Here is a 24,774-nt window from a genome sequence, read left to right as displayed (position 1 = left end):
AAAATAGGATTTTAGATTAGATAATTGTTTAGGGTCCCCACAAGGATGGTAAATGGGTGTGTGTCTGTGTGTGTGTCTGTGTGTATATTTTGAGCCCGTTATACTGTTCCCCTGTGTGTGTTTGCTCGCACGTTCATTTGAGTGTGTGTGTGTTTTAGTAATTGTTAAGTTATTACCCTACACAGTAACCGCGTGCGATTGTTAAATGGGATTGCGTATTGGCTTTTAATGTGTCCCATTTAGACAGCTCGGATAGCAGATGTCATGGAGTGCCTTGGCTGTACTGATGGAATGTATTCATCATCCCACTGTCTGGCACACTGATGGCCTGCCGCGCTCTCTCTTCCTCTCCTCTTCCTCTCCTCTTCCTCACTCGGCCTCTTTCAGCCCTTATTGGAGTCATTAAGCCTCTGTTTCTTCCTAGAGGAGAGCTCAGGGATTCACGTAGCAAGGAATGTATTTCCATTCCCTCTCTTCAATGTAAACTCACTCGCAGACACTCACACCCATATACACACACTCACACGCACAGACATGCACGCGCACATACACACACACACAAAAGTGGGTAAATAATCACAAAACCATGTTTTCTTTCTCTTTTAATGTGTTTTTTGATGTAGGAGAGATCTGGTGGACTTTTCTGAGTTCCAGAGGAGGGAGAGAGAACAAATAGCTATGGATAGAGAGGAGCAGAAGAAGACTGTCCAGGCCCAGAGGATGCACTTTCTACTCAGCACAAAACAGGTACACACACCCATTTTGCGTTGACATTTTTATTATTTACCAACTGCTCTTATCCAGGGTCTCATAGACTTAGTGCAGTTATCTGGCACAGAGGCCAGTTCCACCCTGATCCCCTGCCTCGGATTTATTCAGGCCCTGTCTTCAGCCAAAAGCCATTTACCCACCTGACCCTAGTACTGGATCTCCTTTCTTAGGGCTTCACTGGCATTTCAGACATAGCAAGATTATATTTATTTTTACTAAATACCTTGGTAAGTCACAGTAATAATAAGACAATGTAGCTTCGGGACCTGGTGGCCTCCATCAGGCAGCTGGCAACCACGCTGCAAGGAGAGACAGATTCTTCTGACCGTTCTGGACGTCCAGTGAAGGTCATTGGTCGTGCTTCACTGGTAGGAAATGCCGGTCGTCTGGTTCTTTCCAAATCAACTCCAGATGTTCCTTGTAGGCCTTTTAGAAACCATGGACCTCTGGATACAGTGGGGAGAACAAGTATTTGATACCCTGCTGATTTTGCAGGTTTTCTTACTTACAAAGCATGTAGAGGTTTGTAATTTTTATCATAGGTACCCTTCAACTGTGAGAGACTGAATCTAATTGTATGTAGAAAATCACATTGTATGATTTTTAAATAATGAATTTGCATTTTATTGCATGACATAAGTATTTGATCACCTACCAACCAGTAAGAATTCCAGCTCTCACAGCCCTCCTGTTCTACACTCATTACCTGTATTAACTGCCCCTTTTTGAACTCGTTACTTGTATAAAAGACACCTGTCCACACACTCAATCAAACAGACTCCAACCTCTCCACAATGGCCAAGATCAGAGAGCTTGTCATCAACTGTTGGCGCAATTATTAGAAAATGGAAGAAGTTCAAGATGACGGACAATCTCCCTCGGTCTGGGACTCCATGCAAGATCTCACCTCGTGGGGCATCATTGATCATGAGGAAGGTGAGGGATCAGCCCAGAACTACACGGCAGGACCTGGTCAATGACCTGAAGAGAGCTGGGACCCCAGTCTCAAAAAAAACCGTTAGTAACACACTACGCCATCATGGATTAAAATCCTGCAGCGCACGCAAAGTCCCCCTGCTCAAGCCAGCGCATGTCCAGGTCCGTCTGAAGTTTGCCAAAGACCATCTGGATGATCCAGGGGAGGAATGGGAGGTCATGTGGTCTGATGAGACAAATATAGAGCTTTTTGGTCTAAACTCCACTCGCCGTGTTTGGAGGAAGAAGAAGAATGAGTACAACTCCAAGAACAACATCCCAACCGTGAAGCATGGAGGTGGAAACATCATTCTTTGGGGATGCTTTTCTGCAAAGGGGACAGGACGACTACACCGTATTGAGGGGAGGATGGATGGGGCCATGTATCGCGAGATCTTGGCCAACAACCTCCTTCCCTCAGTAAGAGCATTGAAGATGGGTCGTGGCTGGGTCTTCCAGCATGACAACAACCTGAAACACACAGCCAGGGCAACTAAGGAGTGGCTCCATAAGAGGCATCTCAAGGTCCTGGAGTGGCCTAGCCTGTCTCCAGACCTGAGCCCAATAGAAAATCTTTGGAGGGGGCTGAAAGTCCGTATTGCCCAGCGACACCCCTGATACCCTGATGCAGTGTGTGCAAACCTGGTCAAGAACTACAGGAAATGTATGACCTCTGTAATTGCAAACAAAGGTTTCTGTACCAAATATTAAGTTCTGCTTTTCTGATGTATCAGATACTTATGTCATGCAATAAAATGCAAATGCATTACTTAAAAATCATACAATGTGATTTTCTGGATTTTTGTTTTAGATTCTGTCACTCACAGTTGAAGTGTAACTATGATAAAAATTACAGACTTCTACATGCTTTGTAAGTGGGAAAACCTGTAAAATCGGCAGTGTATTAAATACTTGTTCTCCCCACTGTATATGATGACTGAAATAGATGACTGAATAAAACCACGGACCTCTGGATATGATGACTGAAATAGATGACTGAATAAAACCACGGGCCTCTGGATATGATGACTGAAATAGATGACTGAATAAAACCACAGACCTCTGGATATGATGACTGAAATAGATGACTGAATAAAACCACGGACCTCTGGATGTGATGTCTGAAATAGATGACTGAATAAAACCACGGACCTCTGGATATGATGACTGAAATAGATGACTGATAAAATCAACGGACCTCTGGATATGATGACTAAATAGATGACTGAATAAAACCACGGACCTCTGGATATGATGACTGAAATAGATGACTGAATAAAACCACGGACCTCTGGATATGATGACTGAAATAGATGACTGAATAAAACCACGGACCTCTGGATATGAAGACTGAAATAGATGACTGAATAAAAACACATACCTCTGGATATGATGACTGAAATAGATGACTGAATAAAACCACGGACCTCTGGATATGATGACTGAAATAGATGACTGAATAAAATCCACAGACCTCTTGATATGATGACTGAAATAGATGACTGAATAAAACCACGGACCTCTGGATATGATGACTGAAATAGATGACTGAATAAAACCACGGACCTCTGGATATGATGACTGAAATAGATGACTGAATAAAACCACGGACCTCTGGATATGATGACTGAAATAGATGACTGAATAAAACCATGGACCTCTGGATATGATGACTGAAATAGATGACTGAATAAAAACACATACCTCTGGATATGATGACTGAAATAGATGACTGAATAAAACCACGGACCTCTGGATATGATGACTGAAATAGATGACTGAATAAAACCACGGACCTCTGGATATGTGATGACTGAAATAATTTGAAGTAGGGTTACTGCTGTACAGAAAACAGTATGTAGTTAAATTCCATGTGTCATAATAAGTAGAGGACTATCTGTGACAAGAGTCTGAGAGGGAAACATAACTCTAATGGCACTATTGGGTATAATGACACTTACTGCGGTGTGTATCATATTGTTAGTAAAAGTTGGTATTGTAAAAATAATATCCTGAAAATACAGTTTTCTTGCACATAGTGTCCGATATCTTTTTTTTGTTTGCTCGCACGCAACAAAACAAAGTCACATTGTTTGGCCCTCAACAGTTTGCATCCCTGTAAATGACTCCCATTCACCAGGCACTGCTGTATTACCCACACTGGGTCAATGCTGCTGCCTCGTCACCCCTTCAGTCTTTCTATCATTTTAACAGGGTTATCTTTGGGATGGACAGAGCTCAGCAAAAAACAGCAGGCTTACCTGGGTAGCCAAGTATCTTATTGATCAATTGTGTTTTGTTTTTGAACAACATATTACGTGACATGATTGGCCATTGATCAGTATAAAGGGGGGTAATACAAGAGTTCAAGTAAGGCGATATTTCTTTTTTCTTTTTCACACACTCATACACACTGGGAGGATTTTAGATAGTCAAGCTGCCTGTGACAAGTCTCTGTGTTCCCTTTTAGTGGGGTGGCACTGGAAGTAATGGAAATAGGGATGTGTGGCTGATTAGGGGGATGTCTGTTGGCTAGTGGGTAACACAGGGCCTATACAGTCCCATCTCCTCCTGGCTGTAGGGATCTGCTGAGTTGGACGTTTACACCGCTGTTCTCTCCTGGCACCCGTGTGTGCTCATAATGAAGATGAAGTAGTGTGCTACTGGTCAGTGTGTGTGTGTGGGTGTGGGTGTGTGTGTGTCCACTCTTGGCCAAGCAGAGTCATTTCCTTGTTGCCTTCATGCCTTCATGTTGTTTGTCGTCATCAGCTTTCCTGCAGTCTCTGATGCCTGTTTATTCCGGCCTGTCCTGCTCACATGAACATTATCACAACACAAAAAAAAAAAAACACTCTGGGAAACATTGGGTTTGAATATGCCCAGTCACCCTTTGAAGGCGGACACTGATAAAATGGGGAAGAAAAGTGAGGGATTGTGAGCGAGTGTGAAGGAGAGGGATGGAGGATAAAACTCAGAGGAATGCTAACAGGGAGAAACAGACTTCAGAACATAACTGCAACACTGTACTAACATTATAACAGTTACTACAACATTCAGAAGGTCTCAAGCCTTTTCAAAGTCCTGTTGAATGTTGAATTTCAGATTTGTTTTATTTTATTTATTTTCATACCTTTCCCGACGTTCCACTTGCTTTGGCCATGTACCCAGATGTTTCCTATGCCAAGAAAGCAAGGGGGGAGGTTAGTGTCTCTGGGTGGCTGTGAGCTGATTATATGGGAGGCAGGAAGAGAAGATGATGGTGAAAAAGACAACATACAAGAAAGAGAGCGAAGGGATAGAGCTTGCTATGTGTCTCTGGGCGGCTGTGGGCTGTTCATATGGCGGGGGACTTCTTCCTTCTCCACTGTCTGACCTTGTCACCAGGAAATGGATGGGTCTCCCATAGTTGATCCTTAACGCCAGCCACTCCGCCGGACACAAGTGGCCTCTCCGACATAGATTTACTTCCCCTGTTCAGTGGGTCAACATCATTGCTCTTCCTCGGCACAGCATGGCCAGGCGGGGTGTGTTACCCCCCACTACGACGCTATACCGCCTCACAAGGCCCTCTTGGCCAGGGACCTGCAGAAACAGACAGACGTGTACGTGGGGAAATACACAAACCTTTGTTATCACCGCTGTTAGCACCATCTACTATTTAGCCGCTAGCTAATAAATCTTTGTTATCAACGCAGTTAGCTCCATCTACTGTATAGTAGCTAGCTAACAGACCTTTGATCTCCAGCAAAAGCAGGTGACGTTCTGATGTGAATAATTATCATTCTTTTGTCTGTCTTTTTGGCTGGCTGTCTGTCTGTGAACAATCTCTCTGGGACAGAGCCTAGGCCTACAGTAGGACGACTCCATTAGTTAGATTGAAGGACAACTGGCCCTGTGTTGTAGTTGTGGGTGTGGTCGTGGGAATACCCACCTCTGGTCCTGGAGGGTTCTACAAGGGGGTACATCCGAAGAGACACATGACCGTAAACTTACTGGTAAAATTGAGGTTGTGGTACAGTAACGTAAAAAGGTTGGAAGCCACTGTGTACTGCACTCTTGGTTTCACATTCCCTCTACTTCACCTCACTCGCTCCCGTCCTCTTCCTTTCAGTGCCCTGGAGTATTCAATTCTCCATTTAAACCAGAGCCAGATGAGATGGAGCTTAGACTCAGAAGGACCAAGCCCCAGCCGCCTACAGCCTCTCCCAGGGAAAGAGACTCTCGCCTGGGCAACAGGATCCCTTCAACACACTCTAGCGCCAGCATTGCCAGAGCCCATGGAGCCCAGCCCCTGCCTCCTATACCCATCAAGAAACCACAGGTCAGACAGACACAGCAATGAGAGGAAGGGTTGGTGTCATCACAGCTACTTCCCAGCAGCTTAGTTTCTTTCTCTTTTAAAACACTGACATGCAAAATTGTATTTGTGATGGGTATTCAACCCCCAAAATGTCAAATTTGGTAGAGAGAGCTTTCTTTGTAATTACAGCTTTAAGTAATTTGCTTAGCCTGTACCAGCTTTGCACACAATATATGGAGTGGTTTTGGCCCACACTTCTGGACAGATTTCCTCTAGGTTGTTCAGGTTGGATGAACCACCATTTTTAAATAGTGCTGCATTCTCAATGAAACTGAGATCAGGAGGTTGACTGGCCCAGTATAGAAAATTCTTGTTCTTGAGCCACTCCCATATTGCTTTATAGCAGTATACTCTCCAGTATAGCAGTATTAGTTGAGGTATAACAGTCTTATTAGTAACTGTATTAGTTGCAGTTTAACAGTCTTATTAGTTACAGCGTTAGTAGCAGTGTAACAGTCTTATTAGTAACAGCATTCGTAGCAGTGGAACAGTCGTATTAGTAGTAGCGTTCGTAGCAGTGTAACAGGAATTTTAGGAACAGTGTTCATAGCAGTGTAACAGTCTTATTAGTGACAGTGTTAGTAGCAGTGTAACAGTCTTATTAGTAACAGCGTTAGTAGCAGTGTAACTGTCTTATTAGTAACAATGTTTGTAGCAGTGTAACAGTAATATTAGTAACAGTGTTAGTAGCAGTGTAACAGTCTTATTGGTAACAGCGTTTGTAGCAGTGTAACAGTCTTATTAGTAACAGCGTTTGTAGCAGTGTAACAGTAATATTAGGAACAGTGTTCGTAGCAGTGTAACAGTCTTATTAGTAACTGTATTAGTAGCAGTGTAACAGTTTTATTAGTAACAGTATTAGTAGCATTGTAACGGTCTTATTAGTATGAGTTTTAGTTTTAGTAAAATCTCAGGCTTTTTAGAGGACTGTTTCCTGTTTCCTGTGTTAGCTGACTTCCTCTGACTGGTCCAATCAGGCTCCAGAGATGGGGATAACAACGTGTCATAGCAATTATCAAAGGAGGCCTCTCCACTGTGAGGATGATGAAAGGGGGCGCACGGCGCCGTGGCGTGAGATGATTCTTTAAACTCCCCTTAAAGAAGAATGATATCATTAAAACATGGCGGCACGTCTCTCGCGGGGCCACTGGAAGACGTTTAGACCCTACGATCCAGGCAGATAAGCAGGGCCTGTCAACCCAAGCTGCCGCTATTAAAGTGAGCCCATCAAACCAGGCTTCCGTCAGGGAATACTCTGCCATTTAAAACAGCCTTGATGAAGAATTCTTTAAGTACCTCTGGATTCCGGCGTGCCATCTCGTCCAGCTGTGAGAAGAATTTGATGAGAGGCGTTTGCCATTTGTGTTATTTACGGTCCAGGGCTTTTATGGTAACTGGTTCCTATTATTGGTTTCTATTAATGTAAAACATAAGTGAGCAGAAATGAGGCGTGGATCATCTCTTTTTATTAGCCCACCCCAAGCTCTGAAAGGCTGTGCATACACACAGACACACACACAGACAGACACACACAGACAGATAAACACAGACAGACACATACACACAGACAGGCAGACAGACACACACAGCCAGACAGAGAAAAAGAAAGACACAGACACACAGACAGACACATACACAATGACAGACACGGACACAGAACGACAGACACCCTGCCATGGCTCCAGCTGGCTCTTGTTAAAAGGAATTCATTCTAGAAGGCTGACAATGCTCCATGGATGAGATGAGCCTACATTATTTATCTGTGTTTTACCCTCGCTAAGGACAGGGTTCAACCCCATTTCCCCTCCTCCTTCTGCCCTGTCCCTCTCTTTAGCTCTCCCTCACCTCTCTCCTCCCGCCTCTCACTTTCTGTCTTTCCCCATCTTTCTCTGTCTCCTGCACTTTTTCTCTCCTTTATCTTTCCCAGTCTGTTCCCTTTATCTTATTCCCCACATTTCCTTCCCTCCCGCTCCCCTCGCTCACTCCCTCTCCCTTCCTTCCTTCCTTACTCCTTCCTTCATTCCCTCCTACCCCTTTAGCTCCATCTCTCCCTCCCACCCTGTGTATATCCCTCCCCCACTCACTCCTTCCTTTCCTCCCACCTCCATCCCTTCCTCCCCCTCAACCTCCCTCTTCCTGTGGCTCCCAGTGTTGTGTGTGCATAAGCCCTGGTCTGTCCCCAGTGTGATAACCATCAGCGCTGATGGATAGGTGGAGGTGGTTGTTTGGGAAGTGTTTGGGTCTGGTCGGGCCAGGGTGCTGATCCTGTTGTGATAGGAACAAGGACAGGGGCTCCCCACTAGCTACCCTCCCCAACCAACCAAGAGCAACAACAGCTGAAGGTCACTTCACCGAACAACAGCTACTCAGCAACACAACTGCACTTTGAGGAGGAGTATAGCTTAGAAAAAGTTACAGGTAACAAAGTCTAGGGAAAATGTCTAATCGAGATTAGGGAAGTTACTAAACTAGATTAGGGAAAGTTACGAAACCTGACTAATAGTTACTAAAGTACAGTACGGAACATTACCCACTAAATTAGACCAGACTAAGACATCTGTGTCTGTCGGCAGTAACCTGGTCTAAAGGCACACTTCCCAGACCTGTGGATAATGGCCAGTGAACACACTTCCCAGACCTGTGGATAATGGCCAGTGAACACACTTCCCAGACCTGTGGATAATGGCCAGTGAACACACTTCCCAGACCTGTGGATTATGGCCAGTGAACACACTTCCCAGACCTGTGGATAATGGCCAGTGAACACACTTCCCAGACCTGTGGATAATGGCCAGTGAACACACTTCCCAGACTTGTGGATAATGGCCAGTGAACACACTTCCCAGACCTGTGGATAATGGCCAGTGAACACACTTCCCAGACCTGTGGATAATGGCCAGTGAACACACTTCCCAGACCTGTGGATAATGGCCAGTGAACACACTTCCCAGACCTGTGGATAATGGCCAGTGAACACACTTCCCAGACCTGTGGATAATGGCCGGTGAAGTTCACAGGAAGTACAGTACTGAAAGCACTTGGAGATCTAAGACCCTGTCTGTGTTTCACATCACACCGTTCCTCTACTGGATGTGTAGTCCCTGGAGGAAGTGGAGGATTGGCTGAGGGTTTACTGCTAAGCCATGACTACCTGTGGGAGGACGGATCAGAGACAGAGAACGAGAGGGATTTTTCTTATTTAAAAATGGCCTTCATTGGACCAGTAGTTAAAATTTCAGAATAAATATAGAGAAAAAGAGAGATTGAGGAAAGAGAGAGAGACAGACAGATGGACAGAATATAAATAGATGACAATTAAGAACCAGGAATACCTGGACAATGCTTAGACCTACTTTAAAGCACTAGAATGGAGGTAAATGTTTGAATGTTGGTGTTGTGGCAGTAATGCTTCCTATGTGGGAATAATTGTTCTCCCATCTTCCTGCTGTGTGTTAGGGTCCATTCCGTGAGGCCGCGGAAGTGTGGGCTCAGAGACATCGTAGCCTAGAACCTTCTCTGAGGGTCCAGACCTCTATAACCGACCTAGAGGAGGCCCAGGACCAGCTACGCTTGGAGGAGTGGAGGAACCGCACAGTGGACACATTGTAAATACACACTCACAGGCTCCTACTCCATTTAGTGTGCCAGTGTGTGTGTGTGCGCACCCGTGGGGTTGTGTGTAACTCCTACCTGAGCCCTCTGGGCCGACCAGCAGCACATTCAAGGGCTCCCCAGCACCATGACACCTCCACGCCGTGGTTACAGCACAACAGGGATCTTCATCATACCACTATACCAGAGTGTCTCTGAAAAACCCTCTGTATACTTTAATTACCTGCCCTGAGTGTGTGTTAAACAGACTGGCCTGCCCCCGATGTTTAACCACTAGAAACTGAACCCATTGCAACACACTCCATACTCACTACACACACACACACACTCCATACTCACTACACATAGACACACACACACACACTCCATACTCACGAGACACACACACAACCACACACATAAATACTCCATACTCACTACACGCACACACTCGATACTCACTACACACCCACACATACACACACACACTCCATACTCACTACACACACACACACACTACATACTCACAACACACATGCACGCATGGACACATACACACTCCATACACACTCCATACTCACTAGACACACACACACTCCATACTCACTAGACACACACACACTCCATACTCACAACACACACACACACACACTCCATACCCACTACACACACACACACACACTCCATACTCACTAGGCACACACACTCCATACTCACTACACACACACTCCATACTCACTACACACACACTCCATACTCACTACACAGTCACACACACACTCCATACTCACTACACACACACAGCTGAACACCACAGACAGCTAATGTATATATCTGATATCTAATGTAGGTGTCTGCTTGGGGGCATGGAGAACCGCCATTAACCCCCCGTTTGATCCACCAGCCAGGCAAGCGCACGCACGCACGCACACAGACACACACACACACACACACACACACAGCATTTCAAAGGACCACACAAAATGTGTCTCCTTCTCCTCCTCCCTCTCTAGTTGAATGTGTCCCTAATGAGTTATCAAACACTCCAGTGTAGCGTGATGATAATAGCATTTGTGGGGATTAAAGTGGAGAGGGCTTCTTATGGCTGAGGTGTCAACTTCACATTACCTCTGAAGACTAACTGTTCCAGTCCTGACTGTCTGTATGAGGTGTATCAAGCTACTGGTACACAGCAGGACCAGCTGGCCGTTTCCCTCAGAGCTATACATTTAGAGGGTCGTAGAGGTGAAGCAGGTTCTAGATTTTAATGGAAAAAGACGATTCAAATGTTCGAAGCAAAAAAGCCTTCGTTCTTTTGGTTTCTTTTTGGGCAGGTGTGCTTGTTTGAATCGCCAGTGAATAAATCAAGTTATACATTTTTTGTCTTGATTGTAGACATTTGCAGTCTGTTGCTGTTGTCTGGAAAAAAAAGGACCAGAAGTGTTTATGTCATCATTCAGAATAAATGAATTGGAGACAGCCAAAACACTGGACGTACACAAACTGTTTGATGTGTTGAGACCACTAATTAGCCTCAAGAACAGAACGTGCAGGTTTCAGTTTGCTAAAACAGCCTGTAGAGTTCTGGAATAAAGTATACGGCACAAATTAGACACTGATTAACCTGCATCAGATTGATGGAAAGCGGAAAGTGTTGAGAGAAAACCGAATTGCCCGTTATCTAAATCATACCACCTTATCTTTGAAATGTGTTGGAGATAGTGTTATGGGTTGATAATGTAGTTCTGGTCAACTGGAACAGATTGATGTGCCTTCAGTGATGATTAAGCAGAATGAATTCTGAAGTGTACAGAAAAAACCCTTGCATATTAAGGATATGTAACTAAGTACTTAACATGACTCCTTTATTGTAGATAATGTTTATCTGTCCAAAAACATTAGGCATCTTGGAAACAGCCTCGTTCTTGCTGATGTAACCTCATTGTATAGTTTATTATCCTAAGTACTAGAATACATACATAAGAAATAAAATGCCACTGTAATAGAAATATATTTCAGTGCATACCTGAGCGGATAGTGGCGTCAGTCAGACTACTTTACCAGGACAGGTGTAGCTTCAAAATATACACTCCTTTTCAAATTATTATGCAAATTGGAATTAAGTGTCATAAACATTCAATATTTAGTTTTTCAATCAAACTCATGGATGGTATTGTGTCTCCGGGCTCTCTGGATCACTGAAATCAATCTCAGACACCTGTGATAATTAGTTTGCCAGGTGAGCCCAATTAAAAGCACACTACTTAAGAAGGATGTTCCACATTATTAAGCAGGCCACAGTTTTCAAGCGGTATGGGAAAGAAAAAGGATCTCTCTGCTGCGGAAAAACGTCAAATAGTGCAATGCCTTGGACAGGGTATGAAAACATTAGATTTTTCACCAAAACCTAAGCGTGATCATCGTTCTGTAAAGAGATGTGTGGCTGATTCCAGGCACAGACGGGTTTGTGCAGGTAAAGGCACAATGAGGAAGGTTACTGCCAGACATATTCATCGGATTAAGAGAGCAGCTGCTAAACTGCCATTACAAAGCAGCAAACAGGTATTTGAAGCTGCTGGTGCCTCTGGAGTCTCACAAACCTCAAGGTGTAGGATGCTCCAGAGGCTTGCAGTTGTGCATAAACCTACTATTCGGCCTCCCCTAACCAATGCTCACAAGCAGAAACGGTTGCAGTGGGCCCAGAAATACATGAAGACTTATTTTCAAACAGTCTTGTTTACTAATGAATGCCATGCAACCCTGGATGGTACAGATGGATGGAGTAGTGGATGGTTGGTGGACGGTCCAGATGGATGGAGTAGTGGATGGTTGGTGGATGGTCCATGATGGATGGAGTAGTGGATGGTGGGTGGATGGTCCAGATGGATGGAGTAGTGGATGGTTGGTGGATGGAGTAGTGGATGGTGGGTGGATGGTCCAGATGGATGGAGTAGTGGATGGTTGGTGGATGGTCCAGATGGATGGAGTAGTGGATGGTTGGTGGATGGTCCAGATGGATGGAGTAGTGGATGGTTGGTGGATGGTCCAGATGGATGGAGTAATGGATGGTGGGTGGATGGTCCAGATGGATGGAGTAGTGGATGGTTGGTGGATGGAGTAGTGGATGGTGGGTGGATGGTCCAGATGGATGGAGTAGTGGATGGTTGGTGGATGGTCCAGATGGATGGAGTAGTGGATGGTTGGTGGATGGTCCAGATGGATGGAGTAGTGGATGATTGGTGGATGGTCCAGATGGATGGAGTAGTGGATGGTTGGTGGATGGTCCAGGTGGATGGAGTAGTGGATGGTTGGTGGATGGTCCAGGTGGATGGAGTAGTGGATGGTTGGTGGATGGTCCAGATGGATGGAGTAGTGGATGGTTGGTGGATGGAGTAGTGGATGGTGGGTGGATGGTCCAGATGGATGGAGTAGTGGATGGTTGGTGGATGGTCCAGATGGATGGAGTAGTGGATGGTTGGTGGATGGTCCAGATGGATGGAGTAGTGGATGGTTGGTGGATGGTCCAGATGGATGGAGTAGTGGATGGTTGGTGGATGGTCCAGGTGGATGGAGTAGTGGATGGTTGGTGGATGGTCCAGGTGGATGGAGTAGTGGATGGTTGGTGGATGGTCCAGATGGATGGAGTAGTGGATGGTTGGTGGATGGTCCAGGTGGATTGAGTAGTGGATGGTTGGTGGATGGTCCAGGTGGATGGAGTAGTGGATGGTTGGTGGATGGAGTAGTGGATGGTTGGTGGATGGTCCAGGTGGATGGAGTAGTGGATGGTTGGTGGATGGTCCAGATGGATGGAGAAGTGGATGGTTGGTGGATGGTCCAGGTGGATTGAGTAGTGGATGGTTGGTGGATGGTCCAGGTGGATGGAGTAGTGGATGGTTGGTGGATGGAGTAGTGGATGGTTGGTGGATGGTCCAGGTGGATGGAGTAGTGGATGGTTGGTGGATGGTCCAGATGGATGGAGTAGTGGATGGTTGGTGGATGGTCCAGGTGGATTGAGTAGTGGATGGTTGGTGGATGGTCCAGGTGGATTGAGTAGTGGATGGTTGGTGGATGGTCCAGGTGGATTGAGTAGTGGATGGTTGGTGGATGGTCCAGGTGGATGGAGTAGTGGATGGTTGGTGGATGGCCACCATGTCCCAATAAGTCTGCAACGTCATCAATGAGGTGGCGAAGTCATGTTTTGGGCTGGAATCATGGGGAGAGAGCTGGTAGGCCCCTTTATGGTCCCTGAAGATTTGAAAATGACCTCGGCAAAGGATATAGAGTTTCTGACTGACCACTTTCTTCCATGGTACAAAAAGAAGAACAGTGCCTTCCGTAGAAAAATCATCTTCATGCCTGACAGTGCACCATCTCATGCTGCAAAGAATGACTCTGTGTCATTGGCTGCTATGGGCATAACAGGAGAGAAATTCATGGTGTGGCCCCCATCCTCCCCTGACCTCAACCCTATTGAGAACGTTTGGAGCATCCTCAAGCAAAAGATCTATGAGAGTGGGAGGCAGTTTGCATCAAAACAGCAGCTATGGGAGGCTATTCTGACATCCTGCAAAGAAATTCAAGCAGAAACTCACCATAAACTCACAAGTTCAATGGATGCAAGAATTGTGAAGGTGATATCAAAGAAGGGGTCCTATGTGACATGTAACTTGCCCTGTTAAGATGTTTGATTGAAATTGCTTTTGATTTCAGTAAATATGACCTCCTAATTCTGCAAGTTCAACAAATTACCATTTTCTGTTGCATACTGTTTTATACTTTTCATTGGGTGGTTTGTTCAATGAAATGCAACTTATACCCTGACGGTTGATGACTTGAAACTTATACTGACTGTCATTTGCATTGACTATTTTGGAAAACCTGTGTAAAATATAATTTGCATAATAATTTGGAACGCGCTGTAGTTTACCTGTCAATATCAAACTTTAACCTTTGATTTAGTAGTTTAGCAAAATGTTTGCTTAGCTAAAAAACGGCAATGCTATGAACCATCACAGAATAGCATGATGTTGGCTACAAAGGCATGCAATAACTTGCTGTACAAAATGTTTGCAGTGGATTTGCATGGAATAATAACAAATTAGTGCTCCTGATTTGCTCTTCAAGAGGTGACACACAGGACCGATATGCCAAGCCAGCCGTGCCTAGGCCCCCATCAGACACAAAGACACCCCAGTCAACCGTCAAAAAGAGAGCAGTGCGGTCCGTTCTCACCCCGGCCACACACAGCCTAACGCCTCCGAGAGTACAGGTTTAACAGGCAGATTATACGTCTCAGCTGACTGAAACAACAGACTTTTTGTGGTCCCCCACACACACACACGCCTGTTTCAGCCGAATGAAAACAGTTTATGTAGTCCCTTATGGACACAGGAGACTGATCAACTCAACAACCCCCCGTTCTCCCCCCTCTTCATCATGTTCCTCTCCCTCCCCCTCTGTCGGTGATTGGTGGCAGTCACTGTGTGTGTGTGTGTGTGTGTGTGTGTGTGTGTAAGGGAACATGTGTATCTCCTCATGTTGTGTGTGATTTTAGTCCTGTGTGTGTTTGTGTGTTGTGTGTGTGTTGTCACCGGGCCCAGCCGCTCGGCCTCAGCCCAAACATCCCCGGTGAGGAGTCAAACTTTCCTTAATGGCCCTGAATGAATAAAAACTAGCCTATTAAAAGGCAATCGGGAAGCAATGAGAGCCGTGAGTGGAACCAGCCGGCAAGGCGAGCGGCGGCCGAGCCCACTGCATCCTGGGACATTGGGGCCACATTAATATCACGCCACTGATGTCCCTCCCATGTGCACATTAGCTAGGACTGCTGGGTGATCTGTCTTCTAGGAGAGAACAGGGTCCCTGGTGGCCAAGGAGCGTCTGTGCCTCCTTAGCTGTGTTTGTGTGTGTGTGTGTGTGTGTGTGTGTGTCTGTGTGAACATACCATGCAGGCCCATCACTTAAAGGGACAATGCCCGGCTTTCATGCCGTCCTGTGTATCTTCCTCTCCTAGTTCCACTAGGACATGCCACGCTTTAGCCCAGTTTAGTAGCTCTTGGAAAGGCCACACTGAGTATATGATTTAACACAGGGCTTAATGTTATGGTCCAAAAACAACATGGTATCCGCATGGACTGACCAGGGTGTACTGTACAAACTCCCTTTTAGGTGAGGTTAATGTGTATTTAGTTTTAGTTTTGTAGCCCCCCACCCCCCCCTGCAGGATATATCTTCCCCCAGGCCAAGTCTCTGGGGTGCAATTTACAAAATCAACCTGACGGTAATTAACAGCTGGCATTCCTCCTCAGCAACAACTATTTACCCTGAACACCAACAAACAAACAAAAAATAAGAACAATACGCAGCCACACATTGAACATCTACAGTGATAAAAGAAAAGGCCCTTCTTGGGATTGTCCTATCTAGGATATATAAATGATCTTAGATATTGCTTCAGTGTTTGGCAGGTGTTCTAGATTCTACTGAAGATAGATAATGTAGTAAATAAATATTGACCTCGGTGTCAATATTGCCGACTTGAGACTTCATCAGGCTTCTCCCCTCTCCTCTCCAGGTTTCAGCCATTCTCCAAGGCCCATCAGAACAGGAGGTATGAGAGGATGATCCATACCTCCTCATCCTTTCAGCCTGTCCCATACGGAAACAAACACTTCAGAGAGGAGCGCCCTGATAATCTGCTGGGGAAAAAGGTAAAGGAATTCTGTGTTACTGAAGTCATCTCTTTTTTTTTTTGTTCTTTCAACAATCTCCTTAGTTTCAGACATGAAGCTATTACAGAAGATGTGTCTATGCAGTATTGGAAGACACAGTCTCAGTGCAAAAAGCAACGCTGAAAAAATCACGCTCTAACATAATCTCCCGACTTCAGCTATACAAATTTGTCAAACCTGACAGCAATTTAATAAATCCATACACTCTCACACACATCCACACACGCGCACACACACACGCACTGCCTCTCTGTCTCCAAATCCCCCAACCCACAGCATACGTGGTGAGGCTGGGGGGGGGACGAGCAGGGCCGAGGCATCAGCAGTGTGGCCCGGCCCCCCCATCACAGGCATTAGGTAATTGAGTGTATCTTTGCTCAAGGCCTTTCATGGATCAGGGTTCTTTATTAGGTCTGTTCCCAGCAGCCACGGCCCTGCAGCACACACACACACACACACGCCGATTGCCTGGAAACGTGGGGAACGAGGGAACACTTCCCTGAGAATAAGATAAATAAGGTGGCGGGTACGTTGTCTGTCTCCAAGACCCTGGACACTGTTCTGGGGGAGGTGGGGGACGTGTCCATAACCCTGGACACTGTTCTGGGGGAGGTGGGGGACGTGTCCATGACCCTGGACACTGTTCTGGGGTAGGTGTGGGACGTGTCCATGACCCTGGACACTGTTCTGGGGGAGGTGTGGGAGGTGTCCATGACCCTGGACACTGTTCTGGGGGAGGTGGGGGACGTGTCCATGACCCTGGACACTGTTCTGGGGGAGGTGTGGGACGTGTCCATGACCCTGGACACCGTTCTGGGGGAGGTGTGATGGAGGTGATTTCCCCTGAATAGTCTTGTCTTGGGTAGAGATGTTTCTGGCTTTATACACCCTGTTACAATAATACTAAGGCAATTTGTGAGTATGTGTCAAGGTTTGTGGTACCATGGTTCAGAAGAACATTTTACCCCCACTTTCTGTCTCTCACTCTGGGTCTCGTCCGCTCTCTGTTTGTTTAGAGGTGACTGGGCTGGCGTGTTACCGTGGTGTGTCTGTTTGTCGTCTCTGTCAGTCTAGCAGTCAGGCCAAGTCAGTTATTCAGCTGGACAGCTAGAGCCCTGCTGCTGGTTAGCACACATATAGTATCTCACTACACAATGGCTGGATTAGGACACACACACATCCTTTTGAGAGGTTTGTAAGTAAGCAGCGGCTAGAGATGTGGACCCGAGTCACATGACTTGGACTCGAGTCACATGACTTGGACTCGAGTGCGACTCACATATTTTTGAAACTTGACTTGGTAAAAAGAGAAAACACTTGCGACTTGACTTTGACTTGATGCCTCTGACTTGTGACTTAATATGATCTTGACTTCTATGACTCCAGGGACTTTTCCCAGCACCTTCCTCTAATCTCAAAACCCTAGTTTTCTCAACACGTATCCATTGTATGAGGGTGGGCAGGACATTACGACAATAATTCACCCCTAGTTTGACTATTCTCAATGTCACTCAAAGTAGGCCAAGCGTTCAGCTGTCAACATGTACCCCTGACAGCAGTGTACAGTTTGGGGTTTGGCTCAGTGTGGGTGGAGTCTTATGCTTGACTCCACCCACATTTGACCCCACCCTCTTTTTTTTTGTCCATCTCAGGTCTGACAGTCACACAAACAGACATGTTTGTGCAAGGCACGCATTGAATACAAATATTTTTCATTTTTGAAAATCATAAGAAATATTATATAAAGTGGTACCAGCCAGGAAATTCCGCTCATCATTCTCAAAGTGAAGGTTACACTTTTCTCCACCATTCCACGCCTTTCCCATCACTCTGCTCAAAACGTCTCTTCGCTCCCAGGAAAAATAATTGCTCCAAAATTCACACATTTTTTTGTTTAGTCAGAATTCAAACCAAATCCGTAAATGTTGTGATTGTGTATGCAAGTATTATATATATTTTTTTATATATATATAACCAAGCCATATAGTATTTTAATGAAGGCTAGCTTGTTTTTATTTCAGTTTTTTCTAGATGCTTTGGTACTATTCACACAAGTTTGTGGTAATATTTCACCACTCTTAGTACAAGAAAAAATACTTTTTTTCACAACCCTCAGTACATCTGACATTGACTGACTACAAAAAAACATCTAGAAATACATTATTTATATTATATTGAAATACAGTTGTGCTCATATGTTTTCATACCTTGACAGAAACTGTGACATTTTGGCATTAACTTTGAATGACTTATCATGCAAAAAATTTTCTTTCTTTTAAGGAAAGTGATCATATGAAGCCATTTATTATCACGCAGTTGTGTGGCTCCTTTTTAAATCATAATGAAAACAGAAATCACCCAAATGGCCCTGATCAATAGTTTACCCTTGAATGTTTGGCCTTGTTACAGACACACAATGTGACACACACAGGTGAACATGGCAATTAAAGGTGAATTTTCCACACCTGTGGCTTGTTAAATTGCAATTAGTGTATAAATAGTCATTTAATTTGTTAGCTCTCACGTGGATGCACTGAGCAGGCTAGATACAGAGCCATGGGGAGCAGAAAAGAACTGTCAAAAGACCTACGTAACAAGGTAATGGAACTTTATAAAGATGGAAAAGGCTATAAAAAGATATCCAAAGCCTTGCAAATACCAGTCAGTACAGTTCAATCACTTATTAGGAAGTGGAAAATTCAGGGATCTCTTGATACCAAGCCACGGTCACATAGACCAAGAAAGATTTCAGCCAAAACTGACAGAAGAATTGTTTGGGATACAAAGAAAAACACACAGGTAACCTCAGGAGAAATACAGGCTGCTCTGGAAAAAGACAGTGTGGTGGTTTCAAGGAGCACTATATGAAAATACTTGAACAAAAATGAGCTGCATGGTCGAGTTGACAGAAAGAAACCTTTATTGCACCAATACCACAAAAAAGCCTGGTTACAATATGCCTGACCACACCTTGACACGCCTCACAGCTTCTGGCACACTGTCATTTGGAGTGATGAGACCAAAATAGAGCTTTACGGTCACAACCATAATTGCTATGTTTGGAGAGGGGTCAACAAGTCCTATAGTGAACAGAATGCCATCCCCACTGTGAAGCATGGTGGTGGCTCACTGATGTTTTGGGTGTGTGAGCTCCCCCAAGGGAATCTTGTGAAAATTGATGGCTTGATGAATGTAGCATTTTATCAGAAAATACTGGCAGACAATTTGCATTCTTCTGCACTAAAACTGCGCATGGGTCGCTCTTGGACTTTCCAGCATGACAGTGACCCTAAGCACAAGGCCAAGTTGACCATCCAGTGGATACAGCAGAAAAAGGTGATGGTTCTGGTGTGGCCATCACAGTCTCCTGACCTTAATATCATCAAGCCACTCTGGGGAGATCTCAAACATGCGGTTCATGCAAGACGATCAAAGAATTTGCATGACCTGGAGGCATTTGCTAAGACAAATGGGCAACTATACCACCTGCAAGAATGCAGGGCCTCATAGACAACTATTACAAAAGACTGCATGCTGTCATTGATGCTAAAGGGGGCAATACACAGTATTAAGAACTAAGGGTATGCAGACTTTTGAACAGGGGTCAGTTTATTTTTTTCTTTCTTGCCATGTTTTGTTTTATGATTGTGCCATTCTGTTATGACCTACAGTTGAATGTGAATCCCATAAGAAATAAAAGACGTGTTTAGCCTGTTCGCTCGTGTTTGCTTTACAAATGGTACATATATTACCAATTCTCCAAGGCTATGAAAACTTTTGAGCACCACTGTAATTTGCATGGTATTTGATGAGACAAGTATAACATTGGCATAAAACTCCCTTATTCACATTGAAATCTTAATATTCTGATAAAAGTTATTGTAATTTGGGTCAAATAATCGTGATCAGGCAATTATGAAATAACTGTGACAGCCCAACTTGGGACTTTTCCCACCATTACTTCATACTTGACTCGAGACTTGAAGATTAAGACTTTCTTGTGACCATGTTAGCAACAGGCTGCTGTTGTTGAAGTTACTGCATCCAGTTCACAACAAATGGTGGCACCCTGGGCACTTATTTAGTGGAGCATAATGTTATGTCTTCATCTGATTAAATGGCTATTTTCCCCATGGGAGTCACCTGTCACTAGAGGTGAGATAAATGAGACTTAAACGGGAATCAACCAACTTGATTACAATTTCTGAATAATCCCTGACATTTTCTCCTGTGAAGTGACAAATCTCAATGTAAATGTATGTTTTTTTTTTATTCTCTGTAGCTGTAAATTAAACATGTGTCTGCACCGAATTAACTGAAGTGTTAGTTCATATTTATAGGCAAATCATTTATATTTGGCTGCATCGTACCTGGCTGATGAAAGTTGAATTTCGTTACAAGAGGCATAACTGTTGTAAATACTCAGTACACTGTGAATGTATGTGTGTATTCCACTACTGGACTACCCTGAGCCATCGTTGCAGATATTATTCAAATACATAGGTTAATTTAGGTTCAGTACATTTGACTTCCATTATACTTCAGGATGCAGACCTAACAGTCATTATTTAACACAGATGGCCAGACAGACAGACAGACTGACAGACAGCCCGCCTGACAGAAAGATGATCAGAGAGACAGACAGACTGACAGAAAGATGATCAGAGAGACAGACAGACTGACAGAAAGATGATCAGAGAGACAGGCAGACTGACAGAAAGATGGTCAGAGAGACAGACAGAGGAAGTGATGATAATTTAGACAGTTTAATCAGAAACCACCAAGCCATTACCTCAGCCCAGTCAGCCTTCTCTACTTGTATCTCTGATGATGGAAAAGGTCTTTTTTGACTCCTTAATTTCTCAGTAGGGAAGATTTTTCCTGTGATGAAGATGGGAAACATAAATTGATTCTAAAGAGGAAATTAGATGGTGCTTATTACACTGTCTAACTAGTAATCCTTTGTCATTCGTCTGGCTCGTGATGAATGTCCTGCTTGTTGCTTACCTCTTCTGCCTACCAATGAGGAGTCAGAGAGAGCCTGCACACACACGCACACCCCGCACATACACCCGCTCGTACAATAATACTTTACACACACACACACACACACACAGGCATACATGCACACCCACACACACACACACACACATACACGAAGACACACACACACACACACACACAGAAAAAAGAGGTAGTAAGAATAAATAGGGAAGGTTAGAGGAAAGAAAGAAAATGATTAAATCAGAAAGGCATTTGAAAATCAACATATCCATCATTATCTTCTCCTGAGTCAATGGGAAAGGAACGCAAGCGGATGAAGATTCATTAGACAGCCAGGTAGGTGTGTGTCTGAGTGTGTTCGTCTGTATGTGCACAAGCAAGTGTGTATCTGAGTGGGTATGTATGAGCATGTGTGTGTGTGTGTGTGTGTGAACGCATGTGTGGTTGTCTGTGTTTGTGGCTGTGCAAGTTTGTGTGTGTGCGGCTATTGTTGTATGTGTTTGGTTGTGGCTGTGCGTGGGTGTGGTTAGGATTATGTGTTTGGTTAATGAGCATACCTGTCTTTCTGTCTGTCTGTCTATCGGTCTGTGTATTGATTTAATACATAGTTAAGGAACCCTACATCTGCTTCCATCCTACATTCTACTGCAGATTCAGCTGGACTCAAGCTTGCTTTCATTGTGTTTTGCTTTTTGGACGTGGTGTGGCTTGTGTGTTCTCATTAAGGCCTGTCTACCTTGGAAGTTGCGCCTTTATGTAACACTAACAAATACTCATCCAAAAATCTGTTGTAAGAGATATTTATGTGGGATGGGTTAGTTCCTCATAACAATAGCCCTCCATTTTCAGCCATGTTCTCTGATATCAGAGTATGATATGGGGACGACGGGACGACATTGGGCCAGTAAATGAAAGTTCACTAGTTCTAATCCCTGAGCCGACAATTTGAAAAAGCCTGTCATTGTGAGCCTGAGCATAGTTCCCTGCCAGGTTCCTCCCAGGTTGTTGCTCTAATAAGAATATGTTCTCAGCATACCAGGTAAAATAACGGAAAATTAATAGAAGAAGACTTACCCATTAGGGGCTAAATCTTCATGTTAGAGCTGGACAATTAATTAAGTTAATATCAAAATTGCCAATCGCACTAGGCTGGTTGTAACGCCCCTCCCTCCTGCACCCCACCCACACAAACCACGACCTTCCCCCTTCCACTCAAGGAGTCCGATCCACGACTTGACCACTTGGCTGGATCACTTAGGTGGACCACTTGACTGGACCACTTGGCTGTATCACTTGGCTGGACCACTTGACAGGATAACTTGGCTGGACCACTTGGCTGGACCACTTGACTGGACCACTTGGCTGGATCACTTAGGTGGACCACTTGACTGGACCACTTGGCTGGATCACTTGGCTGGACCACTTGGCTGGATCACTTGGCTTGACCACTTGGCTGGACCACAGGGGTTGACACCCCTGTTTTATAGTCCTAGTTGTCTTTACATTGTCCTTCAGTTCTTCAGAGCCACACCCGGCCCACTTTGTCGACACCTGTTCCAAGAACCAGACATTTATCTCTGCAAGCCGACCCAACCACATAGATTGAGTTCAGAGAGCTTAACAGATTTACTGCAACAACAAAAAAACATGAATGCAGACATGTTTTATCCTTAACTTCACTTTCCTGCGTTAGTTCTATTTCAGGTCTGACTTCATAAACATTTCAATCAGAAGAGACAAAGGAGACAGGACAGACCCAGCTGGCTACTGTTGCTGTAGTGTTACTGTCTCTATCCATGTGTCTACTTAATACACCTTTAATCAGCAGCTAATAAGCCTTATTCCTGTTTCAATTATCACAATTTTACTTGTGATTCATTCTCAAGCTTTCATTTTATATTATCAAGTAATCTGAATTTATTTTATATTTTATATTTAGAATCATGCTTGTACCACAGCCCCAGGAAATATATTGCTCACCACACGTATGCTATTATATTTTCTGACATTATAAGGACCAGAGAGCAAGAAAACCAACTGGAATGAGAAGTAAATGAGAGGAGGGACAGAGGAGGAGAAGGAGGTGAAGGCAGGACTAACAGTTCTTACTGAGCTTGAGAGATAATTTGACATGAAATACAATATAGATAGCACTGTTAAAGGTAGTGTAAATATTTAGCCCTTTTCATCCCCATGGTGTGTAACAGCTATGCCCTTTAATGCACTCCTAAAGGTAGGGTAAATATTTAGCCCTTTTCATCCCCTGGTGTGTAACAGCTATGCCCTTTAATGCACTCCTAAAGGTAGGGTAAATATTTAGCCCTTTTCATCCCCTGGTGTGTAACAGCTATGCCCTTTAATGCACTCCTAAAGTTGGTGTAAATATTTGGCCCTTTTCATCCCCATGGTGTGTAACAGCTATGGCCCCATTTAATGCACTCCTAAAGGTAGTGTAAATATTTAGCCCTTTTCATCCCCATGGTGTGTAACAGCTATGGCCCCATTTAATGCACTCGTAAAGGTAGTGTAAATATTTGGTCCTTTTCATCCCCATGGTGTGTAACAGCAATGGCCCCCTTTAATGCACTTCTAAAGGTAGTGTAAATATTTGGCCCTTTTCATCCCCATGGTGTGTAACAGCTATGGGCTTTAATGAAACCCAGGGGTCTCTTTCTTTCCTGTCAGTAAAAGACTCATTAACAATCATATTGATAGGGAGAAACTAGCACATGTTAAAAAGAAATTGAAATAAAAATCCATCCACTTCATTACTTTTTAATTATGCTTGATATTAATATAATTGAGGGGGGGGGGTATCATCTTTGCACTGCTATATGTGATAGTTTTAAGATAAATTAAAAAGAAATGACTTGAATTTGCAGTTCTTTGTCTTGGGAATAAGCAGTGCCTTGACCCTCTCCACCTTCCTATCTGCCTTTCCCTTCTGCTCCTCTGAACTCACCTGTGTCACTTTCTGTTTTGCTGGGGCCTTGGAAGTTATCATTTAGGTTCATTCTACCCTCCAGGTTGTGCACTGCTTTCTCCGGTTCTCCTCCTTCAGCGTTTCAGTCTAGTGAACATGCTACACTTTTACTTGAATTTTGCGGCCTCTGCTTTCCTTTTCCCTTCCTCTGTAGTCTTATTTAGGGGCTCCTAATTAATGAAAGACATGAACATTTTAAAAATCATGAACAAATTAAAGAAAAGTTGTTTCTAGTTATTTCTTTACCTACTCATTCCTGTTTTTCTCATTTTCCTTCAGGAGTTCTGCTTATATCTCCAATCTTTTCTCCTCCATCTTCTCTGCCAGCTCTTTTCGCTTCTGCTTCTTCAATTTGATGG

General features: G+C 44.2%; 1 protein-coding gene across 3 annotated transcripts in view; it reads left to right on the top strand.

Moving 5' to 3' along the window:
• Nucleotides 1–24,774, top strand: part of spata17 (spermatogenesis associated 17) — a 54,672-nt gene that overhangs the window by 10,044 nt on the left and 19,854 nt on the right. For 2 of the 3 annotated variants that reach the window (XR_003782951.2, XM_010879075.3), the window contains exons 6-9: nucleotides 624–747; nucleotides 5,858–6,067; nucleotides 9,563–9,711; nucleotides 16,272–16,407. Coding sequence is in view for 1 of the 3 variants with exons in the window: in XM_010879075.3 (XP_010877377.2) it covers nucleotides 624–747; nucleotides 5,858–6,067; nucleotides 9,563–9,711; nucleotides 16,272–16,407 (619 nt within the window). In the remaining 2 variants the exon portion in view is untranslated. The remainder of the gene's footprint in view (nucleotides 1–623; nucleotides 748–5,857; nucleotides 6,068–9,562; nucleotides 9,712–16,271; nucleotides 16,408–24,774) is intronic. The other variant, XR_003782952.2, reaches the window with a different exon arrangement.

Source organism: Esox lucius, chromosome 15 (assembly GCF_011004845.1).
Source record: "Esox lucius isolate fEsoLuc1 chromosome 15, fEsoLuc1.pri, whole genome shotgun sequence".
NCBI classification, from domain to species: Eukaryota; Metazoa; Chordata; class Actinopteri; order Esociformes; family Esocidae; genus Esox; species Esox lucius.
This window is presented reverse-complemented; position numbering and strand designations above follow the sequence as displayed.